Consider the following 23,777-nt stretch of genomic DNA (forward strand, 5'->3'; position numbering starts at 1 on the left):
GTGCAACCGTCAATGTTCCTTCTATTGCGACTTCAATGACGTTTTTCAGGAAACAGTCAGGCCTTATACATTTCGCTGACACTGTAATTCTTGCCTCTAGAACTGCAATTTTTAGTCTTCATAGTGCAGAGGGATCCGCCTACCTTGCATGGAAGAAAGGTAGCGGCAGTGAGGAGAAACTGAACGGCGAGCACAGAAAGTGGTCTGGGTGGCAGGAGGAGATTAAAGGTATCCGAATAATGGCGGCTTTGTTGGAAGCCTGGTGCATATGGCCGCACGTTTTTGGAGATGTTCGGTGTAAGTAGGCGACAGGAACTGGCCACGTGTCCAACCTCGCCACAATAAAAACTAATCCGACGGTTGTCTTCCCTGTGCCAATGGTCTAAGTTCTGCTAGCCGTGTATAAGCGGTATCTGAGAAAGCTGACGAGTAACCTCATCACGGATGAACTCCTTGATCGGTAGCAAAAGCGAAGTGTTATCCGGGGCCACAGACAAGCTCCGCATTGAAGTGGCCTGTAGAAGAGATTGGCGGGTGGTTACGCGTTGTTTGCATAGTTCATCGAAGGTTTGGAAGAGACGAATAAGTGCAGACACTGTTGCCGGATTTTTAGCCAAAAGCATCTGGAAGGCCGCGTCATCTTCAATGCCTTTTAGGGTAAGCCTGATCTTCTCGGCATCAGCCATTATGATGTCAACGCGGTTACAGCGGTAGAGAAGGTATCCTTTATAACCTCTACCTGTCGCCTTGCACTATTGCTCACGACCACGCAAACCTTCCGCGCGAAGCTTGTGAACGACGGGGTGCCGGAATACCTCCATAACGTTAGTTCTAAAGGCCGCCCACGCCATCAGATCACTTTAGTGGCTTCGCTACCACACGCTAGCGAGACCACTAAAAAACACCTAATTAAGTTTTTCGGTGTCGTCCCAGTGGTTGTCGATGCTCTCCCGGTCGTAGTCAGCGAGCCAGTCTTCTAGGTCATGGTATTCTACACACCTCAGGATGGGTCGGGCGCGTTGACGTTACGGGCCAGGGCAGACCACGGTAGTCAACGTGGCACCGGGTTGAGTTTGAGGATGTGGTCTTTGTTCCGGCATACAGGAGACGTGTTGTAGTGTCCGATTGCGAAGTTTCATATTTCCTGTTGTACCCGGCACCTCCACTAATTTGTAGAGCAGCAGCAACAAACGCAACACAAGCAGTTAAAGCGTAGCCAGAGAGCGAACTGAGTACGAGCCACACCATGGGACAACGGGGCTTTTCAGCATGCTCATCTTTTTCCTCAGAAAGTAAACAACTTCCGTTGAGGCCACTTGTTATGGCCATTCAGACAAACAACGAGTTCTAGTCACTGACATCGCTGCGCACGAATCTGCACTCAAGGTCGCGTAACTTTTGCTCTGTTACACGGAACTACTGAAACAGAGTATTGAAACTATGGAACAGGAACTCACCTCACTGATGCATTGTGGAGTTCTACTAGCTTTTTAACCAATTGTCCTTCTTCAACCTGCCAAAAAGTTCAGAAACTTGGTTAGAAAGGTTGCCTTCTATATTGGTTTCATAAGATGCAATTTTCCTCATATGGCTGCCGTAAGTAAAATTTTGAGCAATTTAACGTTAGCGTTTCTTCCTACAGACGGTAATAAGTGCCGCTACTGCATGCTGCACTTGCGAGCCTTTCACGCCCATTGTGCATCCGTTTAAAATCAAAGAATCATGGACACAGGCTGCTTTGAGAACCGATACATGTACTCAGTTGGAGCGAATCGATGAACTGAGGGTATGCTTTATATTTATCCTAATTTGATTTCGGTAGTATAGGATACTTGCGGTTAGCATTTCTGTGGTTTACCATGCTTGTCAACCTGCGAACTCAGGTTGAAAACTATGGTAAATTCGAAATACTCTACATGAGAGCAGCAGCAGCAGCAGCAGCATCAGCAGCAAAGTTTGAACAGCTGAGTGACTATGTTGCAACACTCGCCTGCTTCCGGATCTTGTCTATACCAACTTGTTCGGGGGAAGCGGTGCCTTTGCTCTTTTTCACCATAAGAAAACCTCAAACCTTAGATTCGACAAACGACAAGCAGAACTTTTTCTCGAAAAGCAATTTTCATTAAACTTGACGCAACATTCGTAACATCGCAACACGGTGGCAAATTTGTAAAGTTTACAGGAAATTCCAGAGTTGGTAACGGAGTTTTCTACGAAAGCATTGAATTAGCTTCCTCACTCATGCCCGTTGCGCCTGGAACAGGACGTCACTGGCATGTGAGGTTTTTAACTAAATTGCTTACAGGCGGACAAATTCACAGACATGGTCTAGGGCCTCTCGGAAAATCCTAAACAGCGTCCCAAAGTTGGGGGCCGCTATGCAATATTGCTACGGAATAGTATTACCGATGACGAAGAGGCGAGCAGGAGGAAGACGACGACGACGATTGGAGGCTAGCGCGGGCTGTTGCCTCTTGGCCAACTGCGGCGTATTACGTTGTAAATATACTTGTATATAGCTTTTCATCTGCGTCTTCTTACGTAACATATCTGGTGGAGGTGGACGTTCCCTGTACCTCATCACGGAGCTTCGCAGTGGACGGTACGTCGAGCCTAGCTTCATGGCTCCCGGCGATGACAACTCGACTCAGCCGCCTCCGACTCCTGCTGCCACTTCGACGACCTACATCACTCTCCCTGCTCCTCGTGATCCTGGCGTATTCTCGGGCAAAGATGGGGAAGACGTCGACGACTGGATCAGCCTGTACGAACACGTCAGCCGCAATAACCGGTGGGACCCTACTATCATGCTCACCAACGTAGTCTTTTACCTCGGTGGCACACCTCGAGTTTGGTTTCGGACGCACGAAGAGGAGCTCGCCAGTTGGGATTCGCTCAAGCAAAAGCTCCGAGACTTGTTCGGCAACTCCTACGGTCACAAACTTGCCGCGCAGAAGGCGCTTTCCGGCCGTGTGCAGACGTCAACAGAGCCCTATGTTACGTACATTCAGGGCGTCTTGGCTCTGTGCCGCAAAGTTGATGCACACATGACTGAGTCAGACAAGGTATCCCACATCCTCAAAGGCATTGCCGATGACGCCTTCAACTTGCTCGTATTCAACAACGTCGAGACGGTGGATGCTGTTATAAAATAGTGCCGCCGCCTGGAACTCGCTAAAAGCCGACGTATCGATCAGCAGTTTGCCCGTTTGCTCAAAACCCCAGCGACATCTTCCTGTGCCGACGCTCCTCGTCCCAACAACACTGGCGATATTACCAAGATCGTCCGGCGTGAGATCGAGGCCGCCTATCCGGCTGCCTTCGACTCCAGCCCCACCAACGCACCTGCAGTCATGGTTTCCCTGATCCAGGCAGTTGTCCGCCAGGAGTTCGAAAACATGGGCCTTCATGCCATCTGCTCGGCTTATCGCCCTGATACCCATCCGGCTTCTTCGATTCCGCCCCGTCCCGCATCTTCTTACCCACCACGTTTCCGCAACCCAGCTGAATGGCGCACTGCTGACGACAAGCCCATTTGTTTTCACTGCCGTCGCATCGGGCGCATTTCTCGGCACTGTCGAAGTCGCTGGACTTCCCCGACCCGGTCTGCTTATACTGCCTACTCTCGCCCCTCTGGTGGCCCTTCTCGTCCCTATGCCGCACGCTCCGATAATGCCGCCGCTGACTCTCCTGCGCCGAACCGCACCTATTCTCGTTGACATTCGCCCCAACGACGACAATCTCGCTCTCCCCAGCCCCGTCGCTCCTTTTCACCGACTCCCTTCGGACGCCGCTCCCAGCAGGAAAACTAGATGATGCAGCGCCTCGAGGTGACGCTGCATTGCTCACTACGCCGCCAAATCCTCCACTGACGTTGCCCACTCATCTGAACCTTCTTGACGTGCAAGTCGACGGTGTTCCTGTATCTGCTCCCATAGACACTGGGGCGCATTTGTCGGTAATGAGCGCGGACTTTCGTACCCGCCTCAAAAAAATAATCACGCCCGCCACGACGCATGTTGTCCGTGTTGCCGATGGCGGAACAGCCCCGTAATTGGTATGTGTGCCGCCCGTGTCTCCTTCGCCAACCGCTCCACAATTGTGCTATTCACAGTCATCGCCCACTGTCCCCAAGACATCATCCTCGGCTTAGACTTCCTCTCCGCACATTCTGCTCTCATTGATTGTTCCGCCAGTACTCTCCACCTTGACCTGCCTGTTCTGGATCCCGCTGAACCACACCCCAGTCGCCTCAGTTCCGTCGACTTCGTTCGCTTGCCACCTACGGCACTGACTTACGTTGACCTAGTGTCATCCCCACCAGTGCCCGACGGTCACTATATCGCGGCTCCTATACAAGACGTCCTCCTTACACACGGGATCACGGTACCTCATACCGTTTTATCTATTACGGCTAATTGCGTCTGCCTGCCAGTGGTCAATTTTGGCTTGACGACACAAGTGCTGCCACGCGGGATGTCTCTGGCCCAGCTTTGCTCATTCGAGGATCACTCAATAGCATCTATTGAGGTAGACGACAATTCAGCCGATCCTCCGCTACCATCTCAGTCGACAACTTGTACCATCGCTGACTTACAGAAAATGATTGCGCCCGACATGCCGTCCGAGTACGCTCGTGAGCTCTACCGCGTTCTGTTTTCCTACAACGATATTTTCGAATTTAACGATCGTCCTTTGGCTCAAACTACAACTGTTAAACATCGCATTAATACCGGCGATGCCCCTCCTATTCATCGCCGCTCGTATCGAGTGTCATCGGCTGAGCGTCAAGTTATTCGCGCAGAAGTTCGCAAAATGCTTGCCAACAACATCATAGAACCGTTATGTAGTCCATGGGCGTCACCTGTTGTACTGGTAAAAAAAGAAGGATGGCTCATGGCGCTTTTGCGTGGATTATCGGCACCTTAACAGGGTTACCAAAAGGACGTGTATCCCCTACCTCGGATCGATGACGCCCTTGACTGCCTCCATGGTGCTCGCTACTTTTCTTCTATTGACCTCCGCTCCGGCTACTGGCAGATTGCCGTGGACGATCTCGACCACGAGAAGACTGCTTTTGTAACTCCGGACGGTCTTTATCAATTCAAAGTGATGCCGTTTGGTCTATGTAACGCTCCTGTCACTTTTCAACGCAAGATGGACTCCCTTCATCACGGTTTCAAATGGTCCACATGCCTGCGCTACTTGGACGACGTCATAGTATTCTCCCCAACGTTCGCTACGCACCTCGAGCGCCGCTCGGCAGTCCTGGACGTTTTTCGTCGCGTCGGTTTGCAACTGAACGCATCGAAGTGCGAATTCGGCCGTCGCCAGATTACCGTCCTTGGGCATCTCGTTGACGCGAACGGAGTGCAACCGGACCCAGGCAAGATCCATGCTGTTACGCACTTCCCTGTTCCGAAGTGTGTCAAGGATGTGCGCAGCTTCATCGGCCTTTGTTCCTACTTCCGTTGTTTCGTGAAAAATTTCGCGGCCATAGCACGACCACTAACCGAGCTTTTGAATAAAGACGCCCCTTTCCAGTGGGGCGATAACGAGGCCTCTGCATTCTCGCATCTAATCGACGTTCTCACAACGCCTCCCGTTCTGGCCCATTTCGATCCTTCTGCGCCTACCGAAGTCCGTACTGATGCCAGCGGTCACGGAATTGGCGCAGTACTGGCACAACGCCAGCGCGGCAACGACCGTGTTATCGCTTACGGCAGCAGGCTCCTCTCACCCGCGGAGCGCAACTATTCCATCACTGAGCGTGAGTGTCCGGCCCTAGTTTGGGTGGTTGCGAAGTTCCGCCCATACTTATATGGCTGACCCTTTTCCGTTGTCACAGACCATCACGCGCTTTGCTGGTTATGCTCACTGAAAGATCCTACAGGAAGACTTGGTCGCTGGGCATTACGCCTCCAAGAATATTCATATACTGTCACCTACAAATCTGGCCGACTACACAAGGACGCTGACTGCCTGTCTCGTTACCCGGTAGACGAGCCTGACGACGCCGACAGTAGTACCGCCAACGGCATTTTCTCTGTGTCTGCCTACGCTAACATCGCCGATGAGCAGTACCGGGACCTATCGCTGCGAGCACTCATCGAGCGTCAGCGCTCTACACCTACCGACGCGTCCGTTCGCCGCTATGTTCTCCAGGGCGGCATTCTGTACCGAAGGAACTTCCCTGACGGATCTGATCTTCTTCTTGTCGTGCCAAAACATCTACGACAGACTGTGCTCTTTGAGATGCATGAGGCACCTACGGCAGGACATCTTGGCGTAACCCGCACGTACGACCGCGTCCGCCGCCGCTTCTATTGGCCTGGTCTCGCTCGCTCCGTCCGACGCTATGTTGCTGCCTGTGATACCTGCCAGCGTCGGAAAACACCTCAGGTGCTACCTGCCGGTCATCTCCAGCCGATGACTGTCCCTGTGGAACCGTTCTTTCGTGTTGGATTAGACCTCCTCGGTCCCTTTCCCACATCATCCTCTGGGAACAAATGGGTAGCCGTCGCAACTGATTACGCCACCCGATACGCTATCACGCGGGCTCTCCCTACCAGTTGCGCCACTGACGTCGCGGACTTTCTTTTGCGTGACATTCTCTTACTTCATGACGCCCCGCGACAGCTGCTCACTGACCGTGGTCGTAACTTCCTCTCGAAAGTTATCGCCGACATTGTACGTTCCTGTTCCACTCAGCACAAGCTCACTACCTCATACCATCCTCAAACCAATGGCCTGACAGTACGTAACAATAGGCCTACGTAACAATATGTATACCATGAGCCCCATAATAAAAGAAAGTGGAAGTACTAGCAGACACATGGCCTTACAAAACTACACAGCAGCTATAGCCATAGGTATAGTTCCGATTACCCGTATGTGCTGATGAAAATCTACAGGCAAACATGCATGCACACACACACATACACCAAACATTTTTGATGAGGACGAATAGGTGTGAGTCCTGTGTCATTAACTGTGAATCACTCATTGTTCTTCGCACAGTGATCCAATACCAGAAGTAGCTGACGCTCAACAAAACAGTGCCTGCAATGACTTGAACACCATCCTGTTCCCGTGAGTTAAAATAAATTGCGAGAGTGCATTGTACGCACAAGTGGAAGTGCAGCAACACAATTGATTCAAAGTCATGAGTGAGATTCTTTGAAAAAGGTTTTCCTTCATTTTTACGAAAACTGCTACAGAAATTCTGCGATTTGTCCACGAATGCGTCAGCTTTGTTGGGCTCAGCTATTACTTCATGTTTGCTTACTTATGTGGCTAGCTTATGCATGTCTATCCAGCGCTCGTTCAGGAGCCATAGAATCGTTGCGGGTTAGTACAGAATTCTCAGATTTTATGTAGCATTTGTTGTTGCTTATCATGTCTATCCTGCTACATCATATCGATTTGTTCCAAGCACAGTTGCACTCCATGCAATCACCGCGATTATAATCTTCGTTGCTGCGTTCTGCACAATGCTTTATTCTGAATCAGACAACCTGCATTTCTTTTCTGGAAGCTGGAAACCTGTTTCTCCTACGTGAATGTCTCGTTGATCCTGGGTCCCCGTAGCTGACGAAAGAGTTGACGAACCCTTCAAGGCGATCGTATAAACTGAGCCTAACTGCTATCACGATGCTATTTTTACCAAACCACATCAATCAGATACACCTATGAATTTATACTTTCATATTGCATCTAATGGCCTTCTTTATGTGACGGCAACGTGACCAGACTTTTTTTACCGTTTTTAAAGCAACCGATTAATACATTTGCATTATTATAAAGAATAATGTGTTAGCTTGACCAGTTACAATCAATTTCTTGATCCCCTGGGACTGCATTAGCTTTAACCCTTCACTCGACGTTTAGTGGCCTCCTCTTCCCGTTCGCGCCGATGTAATGCGTGAAGCATTTTCATTATAAAAAAGCAGATGCGAATTTATTCATGCCGTCATTTTTATGCTGAGTTTTTCTTTTTTCGTCATGTTGAAGGAATCTGTACCCTGTACAGGATTTTATTGCAAGTTTCACGCACTGTATATATAATTTATAGCCTACATTGCTTGTGTGGCTGTGTATATGTCAACCTAACTGCACTTACGCTTAGTTTATTATTTTTGATCTAGTTTTATGGTTTTCTGCACTACCGTGCGTCACCATGTAAAGGGTGTGCGAACCTTAGTCAAGCCACTACGGCTTTTTGTCGGGCCATCCCTGTCAAAGGAAAAATATACTTTGAATGATTGCTTTATTGATTGACTTTGTTTATCTTCTCGCATTCATGCAGTATATTCCTCAGTTGCTTTTTGGATTTTACATTTTTCGAAAGGCTACTTCCCTCTCAATCGCAAAAAAAAATCTTCACGAAGATTTATTAACGATGCTGTTCCCGCCATCATTTTATCGCTCAGTTGACAACTGATTGCCAGGACATGATATACATACAATAGTTCATGAAGGGCCTCATTCTTTCTCAAGAAACACTTGGGTTTTAACAAGTTATACATTGAAACTTTAACTTTGGATCATCGCTCCATTAAAAGAATATTCTTGTGTCTTCTTCTGACGATTGTCTTTGCAACACGCTTGGCTCTACCGACAACTGCTTGATAAAATGTAAGGATGCCAAGTAATTACGGGCTGTTCTTCGTGTAAATTTGAAGAAACAGCTTGATATATAATTTCACAGCATTCGACAACTTGTTGTGCAGTGTGAAGATGTACCAATGGACGTGTCAAAACGTTCTAAAGTTTTATTGAAGCTCGTACGTAAGGCTGAAATGTGGAGCGAATAGTTTCCTCAACAGTAACTTTCATTCTGTTCCTTACGTTATGAAATGACGCTGACACTCAAGACGTGCTAAAGCTGGATTGTTGTTCGGTTTCAATTACGTATTTACCTTCTCTATTCTGGATATAGTATGATGGAGTTGCTTGGTGTGGCGCTAATTCTTCTTTTTACTCGGTGGTTGCGAAATCCGGCAATGAGCAGAGTTCGTCTTTTTTAAAATTAATTTTGTCGCCACTGACATCGCGGCACGCTGGCACGTAATGACGCGGCACCTAACGCATTTCATCTGCTGTGAGTTATGTGCGGGAAAATTCTTATACAATACGTAGCTTGTTTAACGGCACTGAATGCCATGTTTTAGGACGCAGTAACAGCCTTTCTACACTGGGTCATGCCATTCAATAAAAAAAAACAAATATGAATAATTAGGCATTTTAATTAGCCAGATGATCATTACACAAATCTTGTGCTAGTAACGGAACATGTCTGACGACAGAACGCCATAGGTTTTGTAATCGTATACCGTACCTATTGTTTTGACACCTTGGCGCACATTAGCCGGGACACCCTGTAAGTTGCCACTCCGGGTTTTTCCAATAAAAACTGCTGCGCGATTTGTTGAGTATCATTGTTGAAGGGTACTAGTTTCCCTCTACTTACCTCGCAATGGCTGGCTTCAACGCCTGGACTGTGGTGATATCCCATCCGTAAAGCACCTCTGTGAAACGGTAAAAAAAATCGCTACACAAATGTCGCGAACCCTTAGACTTATTAGAAAGAATTGCAAATAAAAAGTTCGGCAGCATGTTACACTCCTTTAACACGTGAAGACGGAAGCCTGCTGCACACTTGGTAATGTGCCGTGTCACAGTGTAGCATTGTTACTTTCGCAGTTCAGCTTCTTCGGCTCGTTTCCGACGCTTAGTTGCGGCTTCGCGCACTCGTACAGCGGGGTCAGACTCACGCCAACGATGTTTCTCTTGTAATTTACATTGCACAACCTCAGCAGGCGATTGAAACGTATGGTGCTCTGCGTGAATGTATGCGCTGTTCGTGTCACTTCGCTGAGCTGTTGTTGCCGCAGCCTTACGGCCATATGAACCATTGCCTTTTTTGCTTGATTACAGAGGTATAAGCCATCACTAACGGGTGTATGAGTCATTCAGAAAGTAACGTGGTTCCTTTTGCACCAATAGACTAGACGTGGAGTTGTCGTACGTTGTATGCGTGATCACAATGAATGCATGTATTGTACGCTGCACCCTGCTGAGTGCTTGCAGACTCTGCACTACGAGAGGGATGAGGCATGACATGTTTTGCTTGCTTAGAGAGTATGAATCATTGCTGGTGATGACAATTTCTTGTACCATTAGACCGGACGATGTGTCTTCTTCAAGGACATCAGGGGTATGCGCCATTAAATGCTTTCGCTTTAAAATATAGGCATGATTTCCAAAAGCAAGCTTTGCTTGGCATGAACAATGATCCTTAAAACCAACCCTATTGCGCAGTTTTCACCGATAGCTGTGCAATCTCTAAGGATATGTGTATGGGGAACGCTTGCCTCCTACAACCAACAAATCATTGGGCATCGGCAGGGAATTAAGATCAAGTATAGAAATTATGCAGATCCCACGCAGAGTGGGAATCGATGAAAGAAAGCTTTCTGCACTGGTTGCTTAAATTCGCAATAACTAGCGGTGGTGTTGAAGGCGAAAGCTTATTTTCATCAACGTTTTGGTAAAAACAAGACGGGTGAGTTCATAAATGTTACCTTACGTGCCCCACTACTTTATGTCTGCGTAATACGCAGAACAAACAGGCAAAGGCGCTTGACTGAAGCGTTGATGCGCGCCACATTTCGTAACCTCTGAAAGAATTGAGCATTGCCATTGCCTCAATTGGCACATCGCATCGTGGCTGAACTATTAAACATCGCTTGGATTATGAGGCTGTGCTGGCCAAAACCACAATCGGGTTATGAGGCACGCCGTAGTGGCGGACTCCGTATTAATTTTGACACCGTAATGTTCTTTTACGTGTCCCCAAATATAAGTGCACGTGCGTTTTCTATTTTGCCCCGTCGCAATGTGGCTGCCGCAGTTGGGATCAAATCCACGAGCTCAAGCAACGCCATAGCCGCAAAGCTACAGCGACGGGCACATAAGTATTAATTTTATGGTCCACCGCTTCCGCTGTGTCGGCTGACACTGCAGTGCGGTTTAATAATTTCGGCTCGGCTTCTGCAAGCCCTGCCTAGTTTTGGCCGCTTGACATATTTCCATGGTGTTTATTTTAAGAAATAGCAGCAACGTACGTTAGAGTATCTTGAACTTAAGCATATGCAGTGTCCCCGCAACCACTGTCGTTTAGTAGTGAGGTTTCCTTTACTTCTCACCTCACCTTCCACCACCGTTGCATGGGAACGGGCTCTTCTCCTCCCTACTATCTACAGTTCTATCTACGTCCACTCTTGACTAGCGTGTTAACAGAAAAGGGAGATACGAAGTTTCTGCAATGCTTTTGAGGGAGTTCACGGATAATTACGGCTGTCAAGAGGCCAATGTGCTGCCGCCCGGGGAGATCCAGAGGGCACTGTGCACATTCGACACGGTGGCGTCGAATGCGTCAAAATGAGGTTGACGCGTTGCCCTTCCTCTCTGTCTTGCTCCTGTCATGTATACACAAACTCCGTACTACCCCCCGATGCAGTGAGCGAGACAGCAGCAGCCACAGCAGCAGCAGTTGGAAAGTCGAAGGAAGAGGCAAAGCAAGCTTCGCTTGAATATTCGCCTAAGCAAGAAACTATCATTCTTATTCCTGCCATCCTGCTGTCATCTCAGCGCATTTGCAGTTTGATACAGTGCGCGTCTTTTTGTCATCCTACGAGTCCACAGCAAAAGTGCCACAGCCACTGGCTTGAACCTGGCGCTCTTGCGGTCTTGACTGCGCAGGCACACTGCGTAGCCTGCGTTGCCAGTTTTTCCCGTAGTCTGCATTGCGACCCACAGCCTCGTGGCGTTGTTACATGGGCACTGCTGAAGTGCCTTCTTTCAGTGGTCCATTCCATGAATTATTCCCAGTTCCTGCTTTAAACTAAAATTACGGTAGAACTTATCCCCCGACGCTTGCCAACGGTAGTACGGATTAAAATCAAGCCACAGAACATATATTTGAAGTGACTATTATTTAACACATGTAGTGGTAAATATGACACCATCATTTCTTAGGCTACATGCCACATACTCAATATCGTACCATTTTGCTATGGCAATCGCATGCCAAGGTCGCCCGTAAAACATGGAGTACGAAGGCTCTATGACGCCGATGCAGCGACGACGGATTTACGAAGAAGGAATGACACTGATTTAACAACAAAAGCCTACAACGACGACGGCTTTACGACACTGAGATGCCGAGCAGTAAATTATGACGATGGTAAATTCACGACAAATTGATGGCGACGGCAAGAGGACAATGAGATGACAATGACTGTATGATGACGGTAACGTGACGGTGACGGTATGAATAAAACAGGACGGAAAAAGATGGATTGGTAACAATGGCATGATCAAGACGGCAAGACAACGACGGTAAGACAACGCATTCATCGTAGCGCCCATGTAACGGCGATGCAATGAAGACGATTGAATGACAGCGACGGCATAATCGAGAATGCATGCTGTCCACCTTGAGCCAGGAGTTCAAGCACGACAATAAGGGCACGACGAGTGCATACTTCGAGGACATTGTGAAAACCAGCAACGCGCTTGTTCTCTAGTATTCTGGCGCATCTACCTGAGGAACGCCTATCACAGATGATCTTACTTAAGTCATACTGTAGTATGAGCCAGATAAGTCACTGGACGACCACCGCCTACCGACCACCGAGCACGTCCGCGATGTACGTCGACGCCGAACCCAACACGTGGGATTTGGTCCTGCAGTACGAAACCTTCGCTTACAACACGGCGGTGCAATAAACAACGCAGATCAGGCCGTTAAAGATGGTTTACGGCATTAGCCAGACCCCGACTCTCGACGGCCTGCTCCCGCACGTCACCGACGAAGAGAATACCGACGTCACCCCCTATCTTCAGTGTCCCGAAGAAGGCACACAGTTCGTCCGCCTGCGCGTCAAGAACAAGCAGTGGACCCACCCCCAACACTACAATCTTTGGCGACACAACATTGAGTACCTGCCTGGCGACCGTGTTTGGGTTTGGACACCAATACCTGACGAGGGCTTATAGAGAAGCTTTTCCGACGCTATTTCGGACCCTACAAGATAATCCGACGTATTGGTGCACTGGACTACGAGGTCTTGCCAGAGGGCATCTCGCAATCACGGCGGTGCCGCTCACGACTTGAAATAGTTCATGCTGTGCTGCATAAGCTTTTCTACCAACGCTAACTAGCTATTTGCTTGCTTGTTATTTCTCTTGAGTGCATGCGCTCTAAATTCTTGCGCTCCTGCTTTTAGCACCGGGATAATGGGACGATGCTATTCAGAGGGGCGCATTGGCACGTGCTCTTATTTAACGTTTCATCGCCGACTCCATTTCAGCCACTAACGATTTAGCTATCTCTCCGCGCAAGACGCGCGTGCATTTTTGCAACGTACTGAAATATTATGGATAGTTATATAGGTTGTCTGTTGTCACCGAAGCTTGTGGAATCTGATTGTATGAGAAACACGAGTTGTGGGGTACTTTCTGGAAAACACGCGGTCACTAGCAATAATTCTGGGAACTTTGATGACTCATGTATAAATGAAAAAAAAAAAACTGCTAGAGTGGAGGGATAGCCCGTCAAGTGAAGCGGCCGCTTCGCCATGTTGTGGGAAAAGGGGGGGGGGGGGGGGGGAGCGTAAACGCACGCCAGTCGCCACAGCTTATTTTTTCAGGTCATCGTCTCTTGCCGTCCCCGGATCCCGAAATGTGCTGGCGCGCTCGTGTGTTATTAGGAAAATTGACGTGCAAGCAGTGGACATGTTAGCCATATTTTTCTCCTTTAACTAAAGATTTAGAATAACGTTACTATTCTCTTGAATAAAGGAACAGTTTGTATTTCAAGGTAAAAGGAATCAGCCGCCACCAAAGTGCCGAGACCCTCCATGCAGTGAAGATGCTAAAGCACCTGCAACATATGATGATAATGAAGGTGAAAGTGACTACTTGTGTCTGTTGCACGTACTGCTATTTCCCATGGTATAGTGTCATAACTTATTTATTTATTGTTTTATTAAGGTTAAAGCATTCCTAGGCTTATGGTGAAGTTTGTGTCAGCAGACATGACCGCCGGAGAATCCGCCGAAGCGTCGTCACGCCATGTGAAGACAGATCAAATAATGAAAAATTATTGACAGTGACAGTTAGTGAATGATAACGTTATAGTAGAGATTGGTAGAGGTTAATAATGACAAGTAATGACTAATAATGACTACTAAGTACTTGTAATGGCTACTAATGACTCCGAAATGACCAGTATGTCTAATGACGGCTTGTAATGACCACAATTGATTTTAAATGACTAAAAATGCTTAGTAGTGACCAGAAATAAGAAATAATCACTGAAATGACTTGTAATGACTACGGATGACTATGATATGACCAACATGTCTAACGATGGCTTCTAATGACTACAATTTATTACAAATGGCTAACATGCTTAGTAGTGAGCAGTTATAACTAATAATGACTGAAATTACTTGTGATGACTAGTAATGACTACGAAATGACCCATATGTCTAACGACAACTTGTAACGACTTCAGTTCCTTACAAATGACTTAAAAGGCTTAGTAATGACCAGTAATGACTAGTAATGACAGAGATGACTTGCAAGAAGAGAAAGAAAAGAGGCAAAGAGAAAGGGGCGAATGATAAAACGAGGAAAAGTAGGTTTTCTCCGTTCACCCCTCAAGAGAGATTTTAAGAGACCCTGTAATGTTTGCGCTGTCAGCTTTTATGATTGGTCAATTTCTACACTGCAATAAAGAAGGAAATTAAACGCTGATTATTGCGCACATTCTTTTTTTGGCTTTGCGTCAGCTGCATGTTGATGCATATAAAATGAAGAAATGCACCAGTACTCGGATATCTGCTCAACTGATACCTGCAATATTGCCCGCCTAATAGCCCACAGTTTCGCGCTAGAACTTGAGTATCTGTTAACCAATTGAACATTGGTCAGGGAACGACACTGGGAAGCTCTCAGCGGGCAGTTTCATGTCCCCGCAACATCTTTCGCCCGGCAACATCGGGGCGCAAGTTTCTTACCCCCCGAACCCATTGGCCGGTATAGCCGACTGCCACTCCAGCACTTTTTCTTTAACCTCCTCCATAAAAGCCGACGCTCTCGGTCGGCAGATCAGATTATCAACGATCGCCGACTGTGTTCGCCGTTATCGCTGTTATTTGAGTGTAGCCTGTTTTTGAGGGCACAGATTCACCCAATAATACACTCATAGTTTTGCAGCTTTCTTCACCGCCACTGCTACGTGACAATATATTAAAGGCGGTTGATTACGATGGTCTTCAGATGCTGTTGGCAAAGAGCTCCAGCACTGTGTCTGAAGAAGTGACGCTCCTGCAGAGCTATTGTGATGTGCGCAAGCAGCGGCTCGCCACACGCAATTCACTGTTGGGCTCTCTTTGGCTTCACTGTTGCGGCCGATGACTCTTCGCTAATGGTGCACTTTAAGCAGTTTGTTTGCGATGTGGTAGCCCACCAACTTTCAGTGGTGTCTATGACGCAAGAGACGGCCTCCTCCTCGTTGACGCCCACGCCATCCAGGAACAAGTCTCAAAATGCACACCCCCTCCCTTTCGCAAGAGTCCAATCAGCTATGCGCAGGTTACTATGATGCCTTGAACGCCAAACCAACGCGCGTTTTATGCACCAACGCTGACGCTACCGACTACACTCCAGTTAATGCCACGATATCCCTGCGTGCAAGAACCATGGCGCACACCATACAACCCGTTGATTTGTTACTCCTGCAGAATTGCTACCCACGTGGCGCGTTTCTTTCGGCGCCGGATGCAACTAACTGCTCGATTCTGGTAACCAGCTTGCAACTATCCGCCAATAGAATTTCAACTTAGTGCTTCACCTGATTCACCTCTCGGTTCTTTGAACCCATCAGATAAATTCGCTTTCGCCAGTCGTCGACTGCCTTCCCTTCGAAGAGGTTCCATTTCGCCCGTGTGGCGTCGGCCTACCACTCGTCCCCAAGATAACTAGTCAGCGCAGTTCGAAAGGCGGGAACTGCGAGTCGTGCGAAGAGTTCGAGTCCTCCGATTAACATGATTGATCAGATCGGGGACTTAGTAGAGTAGCACTTATAGACACAAGAGCCTTAATTTTGGTAAGGCATGCCAGCCTCTTCTGCGTTGTTAGGAAAGTGATGATGCCGCTTTCAGGACTTTCTCTACACACACCTCGCCCTCAACACATTGATCGATTAGGAGCCTACAGAGCCCAAGTCGTCACTGAAGAGCAGCTTTGCGTTATTTAGTTTTTGTTCTCACCTCTTGTACTCATGACATCATCGTCGGATAGAATTTTCTTTCAAGCCATGATGCCATCATAGACTGCGCTCCTTCCTCGTTGTGACACGCCATTTGAAGAGCAGCCTCCTGCCAAGCTTGCGTCACAGAAGACGCCGACATACTTCCGTGGTCGTCTGTGATCCTCCCCTTCTCGTGCGGCTTCCTGTGTGACGGTAGTGGGCTTTTTGTGCCGTCTGGCCTCTACGCCCGTTGCCGAACAGTGTCTCTGCCACTCGCTGTGTTTTATGTCCGTGCTGGTGCCATTTCCATGTCTAATCGTAACTCAACTGCACTGCGGCTTCATTTGCTATGCTACGAGTGCCTCGATCTCACTGAGCAGGTGCACTATTCAACACGCCCGGAGGCTTACATCGCGACTGTAAAACTTGTGCCTTCGAGTTCTTCACTCCTCCCCTTTGCCGCATAAATCGGGCCTAACGTTACCCCGACGCAGCAAGACGAGATTTTCAACACGTGGCTTTCAACGCCACTGTAAAACCTGTGCCTTCGAGTTGTTCACTCCACGCCTTTGGCCTATAAATCGAGCGTAACCTTACCCCGATGCAGCGAGACGGGCTTTTCGGTCTTCTTCATCAATTCAGCTCTTTATTTGATCGCCACTACACTTTTTTTGGGCAGAGCGACAGCTGTCTCTCACACCATCGGCACTGGCTCTCATGCACCTCTGCGGCAGCGACCTTAACGGGTTTCGGCCACAGAGAGGCCCGTTATTTACTAGCAGGTGACCCACATGCTCACTCGCGACGTTATTCAGCCTCCAAGTGGTCCATGGGCATTCGCAATCGTTTTTGTTAAAAAGAAAGACGGTTCCATCCGATGCCACAACGAGTATCATCGTTTGAATAAGATCACGCAAAATGACGTCTATTGTTTACCGCGCGTAGAGGACGCATTTGACTTCGTCCACAGAGCCAATTTTTTTCTTCCTTACATCTTCACTTTGGATACTCGCAGGTGCACATGGGCGAGACTGATCGCTGTACGAAAGCATTTCTCACGCCTGACGGCTTGTAGGAATTTAATGTCATGCCCTTCTCTCTTTTTAACGCGACGGCCACGTTTGTACCGATGACGCACGATATATTGTGTGGGCTGAAGTTGAAAACATGCCTGGTATTTAGACGACGATGTGCTATTTGAGCCCGACTTCCGGACATCTTCAACGCTTGGATTAAGTTTTGCCGTGCCTTACGTATGCTGGCCTGTTCGGCCTGCTGTTTAGGCGCTGCCAAACAATTAAGTATATTAGGCCATGTTGGTTCTAAGCATGGCGTACTTGCTAATCCCAGTGCGCTCTCCGCTGTGGCCGAAAATACTTAGACCGACATTTCATAGGCCTTTGTTCCTATTTTCGCTCTTTTGTACGAAATACTGACACCATCACTGCAGCCCTTCCACCGTTTCTAGCCGTTACCAGCGACCTTTCTATCTTGTCAGAAAAGTGTGACCACGATTTACCAACTTACGTCGTCTACTTACCTCTCCACTAGTTTTACTTCACATGCATCCGAATGTTCCGACTGAATATCACACTGACGCCAGCGGCATCGGTCTGGGTGTAGTTCTAGTGCAAGCGAAACCTAGCTTTGGCGAGTACGTTGTAGCTTACTCCAGCCGAACTCTAACCAAAACTCAAGCGAACTACTCTGTTACTGAAAAGGAATACTTAGCCATTGTCTCTTGTTAAATATCGCCCTCACCTTTCCGTCGACATTTGGCGTCGTCACAGACCACCATGCGATTTGCTGATTGTCGTCCCGCAAAGAACCATCTGGCTGGCTTGTTCGACGGGCTCTACGTCTAAAGGAATAGGACATTGGGTTGTCCAACGTTGCAGCCGTAACCATTCCGACGACGACGCATTTTCGCGTCGGGTGGTATCGGCCGATAGCACCCGACTTAGGGCTCATTCACACCGGCGACTGACAGTGGTCGCGCGACCAAGTTGGTCGCAAAGCGACCAGTCGCAAATGGTCGCCAACGGTCGCCTTTCTTGAAAAGCGACCATTTTGGGCCAGTCGCTCTCTGCGCGATTTTTCAGTCGCGCGACCGTGGTCGCAAAACTGATAAACCAATCAGCGGCGCACCGGAAGTGATCTTTCGTGTGTCTACATCCGGCCTCCTCTGGCGTCGCGTTCAAATTCCGCGTAGATTCCGAGAGTTCTCGCTGAGAACGATAATCTCCGGAATTGCGACTTGCGGGTCGCGCTCAGCCGGGCTTGCCGGTGTGAGCATCAGTCGCCTTCGGTCGCTTTTTGATTGCGAGTCGCAAATGGTCGCGTGACCTCCTCAAGTCGCCGGTGTGAATGTGCCCTTAGACAGCGTTTCGCCCCTTACCTTTGCTCTCTTATCTTTGTACATCACCGACTTAGCTTCAGAACAGGAAAAGGACCCATGGATAACCACTCTTCTGAAGATTCTGACGAATTGTCTTGAACTGAACTACGTGTGTCTCATGCACTGCGTCGTCAATCACCACATTTGGCAGTTCCATACGGACTTCTCTGCCACTAAAATTAGCATTGCCACGGCCGCAAGTGCCTCCTGGTAGTTACACGCCACCTTCGTAGCGATATCTGGGCTTCATTTCACGCCGACTAGCAGTGTGGCCATGGCCATGTGTTGAAAACCTACAGATGCCCTCAATTCGATTTTAGTGGCGGGGCATGTACAGTTGCGTCACCAAATGTATCCGCTCGTGCCCTGATTACCAAGGTCGACAATTGACTCCTCATCCAGCCGCTCTGTTGCAGCCACTTCCATGCCATGTGCGTCCCTTTGAGCGTGTTGGCATTGATTTGCACGGTCCTCTCCCACATACGGCTGCTGGCAAATGTTGGGTCATAGCCGTCGTCGATGCCCGGAATCGACATGCGAAAACCAATGCCCTCCCTGCGGCCACAGCATTCGACGCTGTTTTCACTCGAGCTCCATCACCTCATTCTGCACCATGGCGCTATTCGTGAAGTATTGAGTGAGCGAACACACGCGCCGGCTTCTTAAGTATTAAAGTCTCTCGTTCATCAATGCAACATTAAACACTACATTACCATCGCGTATCACCATCAAACAAATGGTCTGACGAAACGGTTCAACCATACTCTCGGCGATATGCTCTCAATGTATGTCGGCTCGGATTATTCCAACTGGAACCTTGTTCTACCGCTCGGAACACATCACCTACAACACCACCAAATAAGCTGCAACCAGACTCTCTTCCTACTTCATTTCCTAAGACCGCGAACTTTCCTGCACAATGCACACAGTTTTTCCATAGCATCCAGATGTTTAAAGCACACTCTGGTTTCCGCTGCCGCTAACTATACCGTGGAATGTGTGCAGCTCGCCCGCTCGCTCACTACAGCAGACCGGTCCCTCAAAAGTTTTGATGTGGCGATGGCCGACCTTCCCACCTGACTCTCTTATATAGCCCTGGATCTCACCTACGAGTACTACGAGTACGAGTACCAAGCTACTTCCGAAATTTGATGGTCCTTATTGCCCAAACCTCTACCGTCTACTACTTCGTCAATCCATTGACATCCCCAAGTGACCACTGCCGCCGGGGACGTGAAATGGTTCATTAAACAGGTTCAAGCTTAATTATGAGCCCATCGCTTTGTCGTCGCCATAGGTGGCCGGGATGGCTCCTTTTTTAGCCGAGCGTTGATTTTCAGGAAAAAGAACAGCACTAGAAAGTTGCGTCGCTATAACGTGTCTCGGAGCGAGAAGAAGATCGACACGCAAGGAAGCGACGTCACCTGATTATGCGGTAGATACATCATATTTACGCGAATATTTTTCGAAGTATTCAGCCTACTTTATTTCAAATACGCTACGGAAACGTAAAAGGCAAAATAGCATTTTTTCAATATATCGTTTCATGAAAGTGTGTAAAAAAATACTTACTGCCAGAAAAGAACTAAAGATAAGAAACTCACTGCAGACTTCATAACCAGTGTCTAGAGGGTAACTTCTACAGTGATGACAGCTAGGATACGTTTAAGCAGTCAGTGGAGTTCAGAACCTGCAAATGGTTTCATAAAAACATGAGGAAAGTAAATCAGGTAGTGTTAATCGCTCACATTCATATTATTGCATGTTTACCTTTCCTGCGAAATGTAAGAAACAGCTCGGATATCATGAATAATAGTTTGATATAAAAGCAGGGACGTTTGCGTATTGCCTCCTTTGTGTTGGCCTTTATTCTGAGCATCACCAAGTCGAGTGTATTGATTTATCAATGGTTGCTGCAGGTGCCTAAATTGGTACTCAAAGGTTTAGCTTCAGTTCATCATTTTCAGCAGCAGCCTATTTATGTTCACTGCACGAGGACGGTTTCTGCCGGTGATCTCCAATTATCCCTGTATTGTGTTGATTACACTTTGCGCCTGCAAATTTCCTAATTTCATCTCCATATGTAATTTTCTCTCGTATTTTCGTTACCCACCTAACTAAAATAAAAGCAATCCTAGTTTTCTATGAATTACACCGCTCTCTTCCTGTTTCCTAACTTTACGCCTTGCATTTTTCGTACCATTCCTCTTTGCGTGGTTCTTAGCTTGTTCTAGAGCTTTTTTGTTAACCTCCAAGTTTCTACCCATACGTTAGCAATGACTGAAACTTTTCATAATTGATTAAATAAAAATGCAATGATTGTACAGTTTTCTTCTCTACGACAGCGGTAAGCGTCCAGTAAGGATTTTTAATGCCTGCCGTATGCATTCAAACCCCTTTTTTTCTTTAGATTTTATTCTAATGATGAGGTTCCCCTGTTAGTAACTGACCTAGATAAACGTACTCCTACACAGACTCTAAAGGCCGACGGGTGGTCATAAATATTTGTTTCTTTGCTAGGCTATTTCACATTACCTCTGTCACCTGTTTATTAACCAATCATTTGCTGCAGTTCATCCCCGAATTTGCTCAACAGGACAATGCCATCTGCAAACTGAAGGTCGTTGAGATACTGGCCGTTGATCCTCACTCCTGAACCTTCACATGCTTGAATAACTTAATTACTTTTTGTAAGCATGCAGTGATTCAAGTTAGGCCAGTTTTTATTACCCGATTCATTCATGCGCTGGAATTGGCTTCTAAGCATGCTTCTACAATTAGGTAAACGAACCTGAAAATAAACAAGTGGAAGATATCGCTCCGGCAAGCTAGTAAACGGTAAATATGCCGTAAATGTAAACATGCACAGAATATATTCAGACGGTTTCAGCCTGTTTACTCACGCCTTAAGAGTTCGCTGTGCTATTTACCACGGAGAACGTCAACGGAGAAGGATGTTAAGATGTTCGTTCACCGCACTTTATTTTTTAAAACCACTCTCGCATATCTCCACCTTTATACTTTCCGGCTGTGAACCGTCACGTGGCTTTACAAGGCAAACTGACTGGTTTTGACGTGCAAAAACTCTCTAGCCAATGACATTAGGTGCATATTGCAAGCAGGATCACGTGCTGCTGTCGTGGTATTTTCACCGGGTCGGGAAATGTAGAGGTAAAAGTCTAACAAAAATTATGACCTTCTTGAAACGTACTGACGCCTTCAAGGCTGAATTTAGAAGTTCACGTACTAATTTAACAAACGATGCCTTATTAAGCTTTGAATATTAATTCCTCATGGCTCTGCAGAAGTCAGAGAAACGGAGCAGGTGGCGAATATCGAAATTTAAATCTACGGGCGCTCTCCCAAATGCAAAGCATAAATCCCTGACACTACATGTGTTTTACTAGCAACAGCAGTGCTCACAAATTTTGCTCATGAAAAACTCTTCAATAAGGCCTCTTAACAACACAGTGCACGTCCGGAATTTCAATTCCAGTAAAACCATCGGCGAGCGCAGAGATACCAATTTTAATTCACTGATACGAGAATACAGGCTATTGTACAGTGCTCTGAAGTTACAAGAAGCAGAAAATAAATGAAACTGGGTTACAAAACTGTTGGAGCGCGAGAGGATGTAACTGAAGCGCTGGAAAAGAAACGTAAATTATAGAACCTTAACAGCAGTCCCTGAAGATGTGACAATTATAGGAAAAAGAAAATGGTGGCCAGCGAACTAGTCCAAGAAAAACTCTACGAGTGAACTTCGGGTGCGTGGCATTCATAAAAAGTATTAAGGGACGCCCCGAAAAATTCTGGAACCATGCGAGGGCAATAGTTAAACTAAATAGATATTCGAATACCTCTAGACGGGGTAAAAATTGTAACAGTTGCGAAGCACACCACGCGCTTCTGTACGTAAGGAAGATTAGAGATGATAAATTTGGCAAGAAATTATGCGTGGTGCGCAGTCGAACAAACCCAGCAACATCATTGGGTAAGGCGCCAGCGCGTCTCTACGCTAACACGAATGACATTGCCTTGCTATTTGAGGCTCGAGCTGCTTGCCTAAAGACAAAAACATACGGGACCAAATATTCACAACAAGATGAGCGTGCCACAGCGGAAGTTCGGAGGCCGCTCGGCACATCCTAATACAATGCGAAGGGATTCACTCAGTCACACCTGTAGGTAACGTACACATGTACGGTGACAGGTGACATGCCATCAGGCATGGTTGCCGTTGAGACCAATTCGACGAAGGTTAGGGCTTTTGTAGGTAAGCAAACAAGCGCTGTAGGGCAGATGCTGTTCGGTGGTTCGGGGCGAACGTCCGAAAGATTATGAAGCTCGAGGCACAGCATACCGGTGGAACAGTCCATGACGGCAGAAGGCGTCGTCAGAAAGTGAAGCCGGAAGATTAGGGTATGAGGGCAACTGGTCGGCACGGTGAACAGGATTGGAACTTGGCGGCCAGCAATTCCTATGCGAGCAGTGCACATGCCCCTGCCGGCAACAGGGGCGCCATTGGTGACGCGTATGGCTCGAGAGATGGCAGGCGTAAGAAATTTTTTGAGGTGACGAAAAAGGTTAGCGCTCTTTATGGACACTTGGGTTCCAGTATAAATTAATGCCTTCAACGCAACAGCATCTACGTCTACTTCAATTAGGTTCGTGTTGCTGAGGAGCTTCAGCGGATGATTTGGTCAGGACGAAAGTGATGCAGCACTACCTCGAAGAGCTGCATGGCCTAGTTTTCCGTCCGTCGGTTTGGCGAAGAAAATTGGCGACGTTGAGATGATGGGAAGCGATGGCGTTGAGGCGACGGCGTTCGCGTGGAGGAGCGCCTGTCAATGACATCAGAACTAGGGTACAGACGGCGAGGTGAATAATGGTAAGCGTCGGCGTATGGGCGAGGAGCAGGGAATGACCTCCAGTACGGCGGCATCCAGATGGTGCGGCAGCGGCGGGATACATGACCAGCGCGGCGGCCGCGGGAGCAGATCGGTTTGTCATCTGCGGTTCACCATTCAGCAGGATTACGTGGTCTGGGAG

General features: G+C 47.8%; 1 protein-coding gene across 1 annotated transcript in view; it reads right to left on the reverse strand.

The window, feature by feature from the left end:
- The window catches only part of LOC126523455 (uncharacterized), a 95,720-nt gene that overhangs the window by 24,972 nt on the left and 46,971 nt on the right, over nucleotides 1-23,777 (reverse strand). Inside the window, exons 2-4 of the mRNA XM_055066846.2 lie at nucleotides 20,298-20,415; nucleotides 9,473-9,530; nucleotides 1,458-1,513 (exon numbers count right to left, since the gene is read on the reverse strand). Of these exons, the coding sequence (XP_054922821.2) occupies nucleotides 1,458-1,513; nucleotides 9,473-9,530; nucleotides 20,298-20,341 (158 nt within the window). The 5' untranslated portion in view covers nucleotides 20,342-20,415. The remainder of the gene's footprint in view (nucleotides 1-1,457; nucleotides 1,514-9,472; nucleotides 9,531-20,297; nucleotides 20,416-23,777) is intronic.

The sequence above is a fragment of the Dermacentor andersoni genome, chromosome 6, assembly GCF_023375885.2.
Source record: "Dermacentor andersoni chromosome 6, qqDerAnde1_hic_scaffold, whole genome shotgun sequence".
Classification (NCBI taxonomy): Eukaryota; Metazoa; Arthropoda; class Arachnida; order Ixodida; family Ixodidae; genus Dermacentor; species Dermacentor andersoni.